General features: G+C 31.9%; 1 protein-coding gene across 4 annotated transcripts; it reads left to right on the top strand.

Moving 5' to 3' along the window:
- The first annotated feature begins 2,803 nt into the window (after positions 1-2,803).
- Positions 2,804-9,914, top strand: LOC108746187 (putative pre-mRNA-splicing factor ATP-dependent RNA helicase DHX16). Of its 4 annotated transcripts, XM_018482795.1 has the most exons (14): positions 3,115-3,289; positions 3,366-3,534; positions 3,661-3,902; positions 3,982-4,184; positions 4,251-4,546; positions 5,283-5,587; positions 5,802-5,959; positions 6,043-6,316; positions 6,405-6,840; positions 6,906-7,011; positions 7,077-7,253; positions 7,354-7,487; positions 7,610-7,711; positions 8,639-9,914. In XM_018482795.1, the coding sequence occupies exons 1-12, from the start codon at positions 3,115-3,117 to the stop codon at positions 7,483-7,485; spliced, it is 2,673 nt and encodes an 890-aa protein (XP_018338297.1). In that variant the 3' UTR covers positions 7,486-7,487; positions 7,610-7,711; positions 8,639-9,914. The 4 variants fall into 4 exon arrangements, with proteins under 4 accessions (XP_018338298.1, XP_018338297.1, XP_018338300.1 ...); XM_018482796.1 differs by lacking the exons at positions 7,610-7,711; positions 8,639-9,914 and adding an exon at positions 2,804-2,948 and having other exon boundaries at positions 3,077-3,289; positions 7,354-7,485; XM_018482798.1 differs by lacking the exon at positions 7,610-7,711.
- The last annotated feature ends 38 nt before the right edge of the window (positions 9,915-9,952 follow it).

Genomic DNA, 9,952 nt, shown 5'->3' with positions numbered 1-9,952 from the left:
ATTTGCAAGCATATTATCATTATATGCAGTTATGGGTGGTGAATGCAATGCGGAAGATGATGAGAGAGGTCAGCGTGCAGTACTATTTCTTCAATGTTGATTAAATGATGCAAAATTGAGTTTTCTGAATTAATGTATATATTATAAATCAGCATCAACTATATATTAATATAAATTGTACAAAAATTTGAGTAAATATGAATATATACGAGTATAAAGATATATATAAAGATATATACAGAAACTATACGTTTTGCGAGTTATCTTAGTGTTCAGATCTATTATTATTAGAATGCTAACGTTTCGTGATGAATAAATTGCAGTTCACTTCATCAGATATCAGACTGTTCTTCAAACTGGTGAAGTGAACTGCAATGCTCACACGAAATGTAAAAAAATTTTTCATGCATGAATATGTATAAATATGTATGTGTATAAATATACATAATATTTATAAATATAATACATAAATATTCATAAACATGTACAATCATATATGAAATATGTCCATACATGTTCATACATCCCTCTTTCTTTTGTAAAATTACTTTTTAGAATGCAATAGAAATAATAATAGTAATGTAAAAACATAAAAAATAATTAAAGGGTTAATTTTCGCAATGTTCGTTTTAGAAAAAAAAAACAAGTTTAAAGAAATATAAAAAAAATTGCTAATATACAATTATGCATAATTTTGTATATAATTATACATAAGTAATTTTTTTTACATTTTTCAAACTTGATTTTTTTCTAAAACAAATAGTGTGAAAATTATCCTTTTAATTATTTTTAATGTTTTCACATTACTATTAATATTTCTATTACATTAAAAAATAATTTTACAAAAAAAAAGAGGGATGTATGAACATGTATAATGAACATATTTCATATATGATTATGCATAAATATTCATTTATGAATATTTATGTATGTTTATAAATATTTATACATATTCATGCATGAAAAATTTTTTACCGAGTATGCACTCTAATAGATCTGGACATGCTGATGACCGACAAAATGCATAGCTTCTGTATAGAAAGTAAAAAACTCAAAAGCATATAAAGATATACTGTATTACACATATATTTCATATACTTTATATTAAACACGAAATACATTCTATCTTTCGAAAATAGAAAGTTGCAATATGAAAAAAAGAATCGAATCTTTGGATTTGTATTATTATTTTTGCGATTTAGGAGAGAAAAGAAAACGATGTCACTTATTTGTACTTATGCCGCCTTTTTCTTGTAATAGCGAGATATGTTTCCGCGCATTAGTGCCATCTGAGAAAATGGATGTCAACTACAACCTTTATTTTTATGAACTGCAGCTACAAGAAATTCTCCGAGATGGATAAAGAATAATCACTAAAATTTTATTCTATTAATTTAATCACATTTCAACAATTGATCCATGTGATTGTTTAATTATTTTTTCAAGCTGTTGTACGAAATATGCGTTCAAAATGATTATTAGTATACAAACACTGAATCTATAGTCACGCGATAGTTAAATACCGACAATATACAATCAAGTTATACATTCAGGTTTTATATAAGTTTTAATTACCGTATTTGATCGCGTTGCCACTCGTCCGAGAGCCAGTTCATTTCGCCGTGTCATCCTCTATCCGTCGCATTCCGCGAATGAAATGTGAATGCGATCAAAATGGGGAAGCGGCGTCGTTTTTCGCGTGCGGTCAACTTCACGCGTAAAAAGTGACGCGAGACGCGACAACACAATCGCGCGTTTTGATTTTCGATCGAACGAGTATTGAGAAAGATACTTTTGTCCGAATAATCAGTGTGCTAGTACTATATTAGACTCTACAGTACGCGATATTTAAACTGTTATAAAAAGTAAAGACAAAATTAAAATTATTGATTACCTTAGTAAATAAATCCAACGATGGACGATCTTTTTGTGCCGTTTCTCGCCGTTCATTCTGAGAGATTCTGTGCAGAGATTAGAATATGGAGAGAAAGTCATAATTGATTCGAAGACAGGGTTGTGAACTTTCCAACGTTAGAATGACAGGAAATAACCCTATCCCCTGCTCAAATCGGAAAAACGTGTGAGATCGGAAATTACGCGATATTTATATTAGCCGTCAGACTGCGAACCCCACCACTCGCATGCCAGCCAATGAGCGCGTTGCCTCGCTGCTCGGGCGCTCATTGGATCGCGCTAGCTTTCGAATATGGTATATAAACGCTACGCGTGAAAAATTTCAGTCATTTTCGGAATTCGGAGCCGTGCGTTTTATCGAGATAGGAAAGCCGCATTTGGCATACGCTTTTATGATGCGTATTTAGTACATAGTTCACATAGTTACAATGTAAAATTTCAACCTTAAAGCACATATGAAAACGCGTTCTGAATATAGATTAGAAATTATATAAAAAAAAATGTTTTATTTTGTTTATGATTAAAATTTATGTTATACTTTTTAAAGTAATTTAGCACGTGATTTATAGTACTGCGATTTAACAGGATTACACTCGCATTACATTTATTTCCGACACCAAAAATCAGCTGTACATGCATACTAGTAATTATATTTGATAAAAACGAGCTGAAAATTTGAAGAAAGATTACTTCATAATTTTATAAGATATTGTAAGACAAAATAACTAATTAATCAACTTGTTTAAATTTTCAATTTCGTCTATTAAAATTCAACAACTTTTATTTACATACGTAGAAGCAAAATCAAAATTTCTTCGTTCGTGGTTCTATTTTAAATTATTTCTCCTGGATAGTCGGCACGCTTCTAGCCTGAGAATTAGTACAGAGACGAACTACATCATATTTACTTTTGACGATATAATTTTGTCGATAGTGTTAGAAAATGTATGTAGTCACGTAGTTCCCAAACTGAAAATGGATGTACTGGCGGTAGTGTACCGATGATTTCGACTTTCGACGGTAATAGAAAAAAGGTTGGTACGGCCTCTCTCAGGCTTCTCTCTAGTACCGTAAAAACTGATATTTTTTAAGTACTTATTGTGTATATTGTACATCTACTTTTGATTGTACGTAATATCGATACACTTTTCCGATTCCAAAGTTTGGAGTGAAAAGAAAAATACGGACATAACCTATGATATGCTTTCCAAAATGAGCAAATACAGACGGGAAGAATCCTCGAGTGAGGATACAGACAGTGAAGAAGAACGTCGCAAGAAGGATATCAAGGAAAGAGATAGCTTTGCCAGTCGTCTCAGAGCCAAAGATGAAAGTAAAAGACGTAATGTTGCTACGCTCCCTGGATCCGGCGCTGGTAAGTTGCCAAAAAGAATATCTATGAATGTTTAACATTTTAAAAGATGTTACTTATTGCTTGTTATTATTTGCAGCTGAAGCAGCAAAGAGACTTAAAATTATAGAGACTGATACGAGAGATAAACTAATACCAAAATTGAGAATCGAGTCTCGTAGGAAATACCTGGAGAAACGTAAAGAGGACAAAGTTGCAGAACTAGAAGCTGATATTATTGATGACGAATATCTATTTGATGAAAACATGTAATTTTATGGATGAGCTATTATATATATATAATTAATATCTTTAAAATATAATTATTAAAATATTATTAATTAATATAAAATATAATAATATTATTATTTAATAAGTTATTTTAAATTTTATAGTTTAACAGAAAAAGAAAAACATGAAAGAGCTCATAAGAAACAGTTGTTGCACTTGGCAAAGGAGCATGAGAAGGCAAGGGAACTTGAGCGTATGCAACGTTATCATATGCCTCTTGAAAAGGGTAAAACGGAGCCAGAACCTGATACAATGGAAAAGGAACCACCGCAATCTGAACAAAGTAAATGGGAATCAGATCAGATGTCATCAGCTGTTTTTCGTTTTGGCGCTAAAGATAGGAAAGGTATATACTAAATTAAAGATAAGTAATTGTTTATGTGATCTATCTTTCTATTAAGTAAGCTTACAATCTTCTATTATAGCTCAACAAGAATATAATCTTCTCATGGAGGATGAGATGATAGAGTTTGTTCAAGTGCTCCATATGCCTGGATACAAGAACAAGAAACGGGAAGAAAGTCCACCCGCGCATGTTAAAAGTTTACAAACGATACAGGAGACAAAGAAAAGTTTGCCTATTTATCCTTTCAGAAAGGATTTAATACATGCTATCAAAGATCATCAGGTAAGTAGAAAGCAGATAGAATATTTAACAACAATGTTACAGGATGCTTATGTATTTGTATTTCAGGTTTTAATAATAGAAGGTGAAACAGGATCAGGTAAGACAACACAGATTCCACAATATTTATATGAATCTGGATTTGCGGACGACGGTAAGATTATTGGATGCACTCAGCCACGTCGAGTAGCTGCTATGTCAGTGGCTGCGAGAGTAGCTCATGAAATGGCCGTTAAGTTGGGTAATGAAGTTGGCTATGCTATTCGTTTTGAAGATTGCACATCGCAACGTACTCGTATCAAATATATGACTGATGGTACATTACACCGAGAGTTCCTCAGTGAACCCGATTTAGCGTCGTACAGGTATATCTATGTGTATACTATTCATAGAATAATTAAGAAAAAAACATGAAAATAGAAATAAAAGTATTAGGTTAATAAAAAAAAAGTCATCGCGTTTTTTGAAAGACATCTATCAGTAAAAATCGCAATTACTTTCTTACCAACAATATAAATATATCTTGATAGAGTAAAGTTTCAGCTTTAAAAATCTCTTTTTTAAATTATACGATACGACAATTTTTAATGGAGTTATGAGCAATTAAAGTAAAAATAATTCTTTTATTTAATCCGCGATAACTCAGTAATCAAAAGTCGTAGGAATATTTAAAAAAAACGATTTTGTAGGGAAAGTATCAAGCTTTCACGATAGGTAATCGAAAATTTTCTCAAATTCGTTTTGGACACGTTACAAATCCACAAAGTGAGAAGAAAATTTTTCGTCTTTTTCAGCTCGTAGTTTTTGGTATGTAAAAATTATCAAACTCATATAAACTTAAAAAATGTGATAAGCTTTTAAAAGTAGAGATTTCATCATTTTTTTAAAACCCTTTTTTTAAATTTGAATTTCATTCATTATTGACGAAGATATTGTATATACAACTTTGAGCTAAAAAATAGCGATGACTTTTTACTCAACCTAATATTAATAATAATATTTAACATACTTGGAAATTGTTAGTAATATTTAGATTTTAAATATTAATACATTATTATCCTAAATTATTATGATAATTGATTTATTTATTGCACATTTTAGTGTAATGATAATCGATGAAGCACACGAACGTACTTTACACACTGACATTTTATTTGGGCTGGTGAAAGATATCGCGAGGTTTCGTCCTAATTTGAAGCTGCTGGTATCATCGGCTACGTTGGATGCCACAAAATTCAGTGAATTTTTTGACGATGCTCCTATATTTAGAATACCTGGACGTCGTTTTCCTGTCGACATTTATTATACAAAAGCCCCGGAATCAGATTATATTGAAGCGTGTGTAGTTTCGATTATTCAGATTCACGTAACGCAACCATCGGGTGATATATTGGTATTTCTGACCGGTAAGTGTTAAGGCTGCAGCACAGACTCTTGCATAACACATAGTGTATAGCAAATCAACCAATCAGAATTCTTCTCCTTTTATTTCAGGGAAGAGCAGATTTTGATTGGTTGATTCTTTTACGCTTTATGCTTTATGCAAAAGTCTGTGCTGCAACCATTAGGATTATTCAAAATGCTGTTACTTGACATAACGAAATATATTTCTATATAAAGGGCAGGAGGAAATTGAAACATGTCAGGAAATGTTACAAGAGAGAGTGAGAAGACTAGGAAGCAAATTGGCAGAACTTTTAATTTTACCTGTTTATGCGAATCTACCAAGCGATATGCAGATAAAAATATTTCAACCAACTCCACCTGGCGCGAGGAAGGTAATATTTTTCTTAAATAAGTTTTTTAGATAATTTTTTGAAATATTTTTTAGACTAAAGTTAAATCTTTATTTATCTTTAAGGTTGTACTGGCGACTAATATAGCGGAAACTTCATTAACTATAGACAACATAGTATACGTGATAGATCCTGGTTATGCGAAGCAGAACAATTTTAATCCACGCACCGGCATGGAGAGTTTAATAGTCGTGCCGATCAGCAAAGCGTCCGCGAATCAGAGAGCAGGACGCGCCGGAAGAGTAGCACCTGGAAAGTGCTTTCGTTTGTATACAGCTTGGGCTTATCAGCATGAGCTTGAAGATAACACCGTGCCTGAAATACAACGGATTAATTTGGGTAAGAATCAATGATGTATCTTGCTAAAATTTTAAGTTATACTTGTTTAAATTTAATTTCTATGAAAATATTTCGATGATGTTTGCAGGTAATGCAGTGCTTACTTTGAAAGCTCTCGGGATAGATGATTTGATGCATTTCGATTTCTTGGATCCACCACCGCCCGAAACGCTGATTTTGGCGATGGAACAGTTGTACGCACTAGGTGCGCTGAATCATCGTGGAGAGCTAACAAAACTTGGACGTAGAATGGCTGAGTTTCCACTGGATCCAATGATGGCGAAGATGCTGTTAGCTAGTGAGAAGTATCGCTGTTCGGAAGAGGTGGCTACCATCGCGGCCATGCTTTCGGTGAATGGCGCTATCTTTTATAGACCGAAGGATAAAATTATACATGCGGATGCTGCACGCAAGAATTTCCACGTACCTGGCGGTGATCATCTGACTCTCCTTAATGTGTACAATCAATGGGCACAGAGCGATTTTAGTACACATTGGTGTTACGAAAATTTCATACAGCACAGGTATGTCAATATTCATAATGTTAATAAAGTTTTACAAAATATATTTCTCACGATTTATCTTTCAGATCCATGAAACGGGCAAGAGATGTTAGAGAACAGCTAGTAGGTTTGATGCAGCGTGTCGAGATGGAATTGGTCTCGGGAATTACAGAAACAATCAATATTAGAAAGGTAATATCATAATGTGTTGATATTATGGATTTTTTCATAAAATAATGGAAAAATGTTTTGTTTAGGCTATTACAGCTGGTTATTTCTATCACGTGGCACGTTTATCGAAGGGAGGTTGTTACAAAACTGCAAAGCATAATCAACAAGTTGCGATACATCCAAATAGTTCCCTATTCCAAGATCTTCCGCGTTGGCTTCTTTATCACGAACTTGTCTTAACTACCAAAGAATTTATGCGTCAGGTATATGTTATAATATAAAATATAAAACAATAGTCTAAATTTAATTTTGTAAGCTTATAAAAGATTATATCTTTGTGATTCAAACATATGTATTGTGTAGGTGACAGAAATTGAAAGCAAATGGTTGCTCGAAGTGGCACCCCATTATTATAAGCCTAAAGAAGTAGAAGATTCAACGAACAAAAAGATGCCGAAAGTTGCAGGCAGATCACGACCAGATGGAACGAATTAAAAGTAATTCTGTACTATCTCTCAACTGTGATATTAAATTATATTTTTTGTACATATGTTTTTGTACAATGTAAATACACAAAAACTTACCATTCATCTAGATTCAATTTTTTTGTATCACGTAGTGAAACTTCTTTTATCTTCTGGAAGACATAAATGCAACGAAAATGTTAAGCCTAACACATTGATTAATAATTTCTTCATACATATGTCACTGACTAATCAAGGTAATCTTTAAATATATGTATATATATATATATATTTAAAAAAATATTTCATTGTTATTTCATTCTTACATCATTTTTTGATAGATAGATATTTTTTTATTTTCTTATTCAATTTATTTCCTATTTTCATAAGGCAATTTCAAAATCTAATTTTATAAAATAAATCTGTAAATTTTTAAAATATAAATCACAATCCGTTTTCAAAAAATATATATGCTATTTAACATAAATAATAATTATGTACTTTAATTACTTTTTACAATTTTTATATAATAATTTGTATATTTGTAAAAGAATCTATTTGCAATTTTATATATAATAAGAAGACGAAGCGTGCGACGTGATGAGTAAATAGAGCACATTAATATCCCAAAGATTGCATTTCTCAGTTTTAGTTGATGTACGTGTTTGGACTATTACGCGATAGAGTATAGGATTATATACCGTTTGTTATTTTAAACCTTATAATCATTGATGGATATTTCATAGTAATCTCAATGTTGCATAGTTCATTAACTTGATTGTAATGCACAAACAATTTTGTTTGAAATATCATCATGAAGCAAGATATAATATTTCGTTAAAGCATCACATATTACTGGAATGTGTTTCTAGAGATATGTGAATCTTAAACATAATATCCCGCAAATAACGTAAATGTCTAAAAAATTTTCATAAAAAGGATATCTAAAGAAAGAGTTCTACGATTTATATTTTATATTTAAATGTGATTGTTTGATTATGATACATATACATGTATATCTCATTTGCAGAGATGGCAAGTAATGCGTTATTTGCCATCCATGCTCATTTGTCTAATGAAAATATAAATATATAATGTCTCTGAAAATTTGGGGAGAGGCGAAATGTCAGATATAAATGTGCGTTTCAGTTCTTATATGATATTATATTTAATTTTTTGTATAGGAGTTGAAAAAAATACGTCACGAGTTACAGTCGGTGATGGAAAAAATCGAATAAGTGGATAATGGAAATAATGGAATGAAAAATATGTGAAGAAACAAAATTACTTCTGCGACAATTCATGTAAATAGAACCATAGAAATCTTCAATTTAAAATATCGATATCGCTGATGTTGCAAACACGAAAAGCAAGTTCAGGCAAGTTTCTCCAAACTTTTCCGTGATTTATTTCATTTTATGATTGCAAAGACAAATACACATGAAGCATTGTTGTAAATACATGTCTCGTCCGCGCTCTTTTCTTATCTTTCATCCTTTTCTATTGCTTTTCTTCCTTTTTTCCTCTCTTTTCTCTCGATGCTTCTATAAGATTTCAACAATACCTGGCATTTATATCAACAAATTTTCATCTGGATGATTACGTGGTCTTATAGACTTAATTCGCTGGATAATATTTATCTTGCCGACTACCATCCGTTTCATCTCGTTGCTTCTCCGCGCTCGGCTCTCGTCTAAAACGCGCTCGTAATTTCATTAATGTTTTCCCATATCTCTTACACGAGGCAATATTTGCAGGAACGCAAACGATCGTTGATACGATTGTTTGTCGATTTACAAGCATTACGTGATTACGTCATTATCTATCCGATATCTCGTTATCCACTGAACATTTTGCTGCGTATATCGTCGAAGCTATTTCGCATTTCACAAATGCAAATTGCTTCTGATCAATTTTGTTATGACACTTTGACAGAACGTTATTAATGAGTGTTAACCACATCAAACATTGTTCGGTGTACCGAGCGACGCTATCAATGCTTTAACGTTATTAGGACTTGTTGTCCTTTGACTGATATTTAGATCTGCAAAATTCAACTTTTGTCAGGCAAAAATGTAGGTACTCTTTTATATCTTTCGCGATAAATTTAATTCTTGCAATAAGAATATTCGTAACATAAATTTTTTCTTGTTTCCTGAGCTACCGCGATGCCGATGATTTTTCAACTTCCTTGGAAATTGCTGATGAAAATGTTCGGCAGACAACGTCTCACTTTTTTGCTTGGAGACTTACATAAAAAATAAATGTGAAGAAAATGTTATATTTTATTAGTCATGTCGTGTGAGTAAAACGACAACCAGTGATATAATTAGATAGCGCAAGCGTATCTGATATTGCCGTCATTTCAGCAACAATTGTCGTCAGAAATGAAAAAAATTTATCCACTTTCAATTTAAGCAGTTTAAATTGATACAAAAAGTAATATTTATTAGTTAGTAACTTTTTTTTTTTAATTCTATTTTACTTCAGTAAATATT

The sequence above is a fragment of the Trachymyrmex septentrionalis genome, unplaced genomic scaffold (assembly GCF_001594115.1).
Source record: "Trachymyrmex septentrionalis isolate Tsep2-gDNA-1 unplaced genomic scaffold, Tsep1.0 scaffold16, whole genome shotgun sequence".
Taxonomy (NCBI): Eukaryota; Metazoa; Arthropoda; class Insecta; order Hymenoptera; family Formicidae; genus Trachymyrmex; species Trachymyrmex septentrionalis.
This window is presented reverse-complemented; position numbering and strand designations above follow the sequence as displayed.

Bases quoted from the DNA above. Each gene is read 5' to 3' on its own strand.
- LOC108746187 (XM_018482798.1), top strand. From the start codon at position 3,115: ATGCTTTCCAAAATGAGCAAATACAGACGGGAAGAATCCTCGAGTGAG. The intron at 3,290-3,365 runs GTAAGTTGCCAA...TATTATTTGCAG, and splicing joins GCTCCCTGGATCCGGCGCTG to CTGAAGCAGCAAAGAGACTT. The intron at 6,841-6,905 runs GTATGTCAATAT...TTTATCTTTCAG, and splicing joins GAAAATTTCATACAGCACAG to ATCCATGAAACGGGCAAGAG.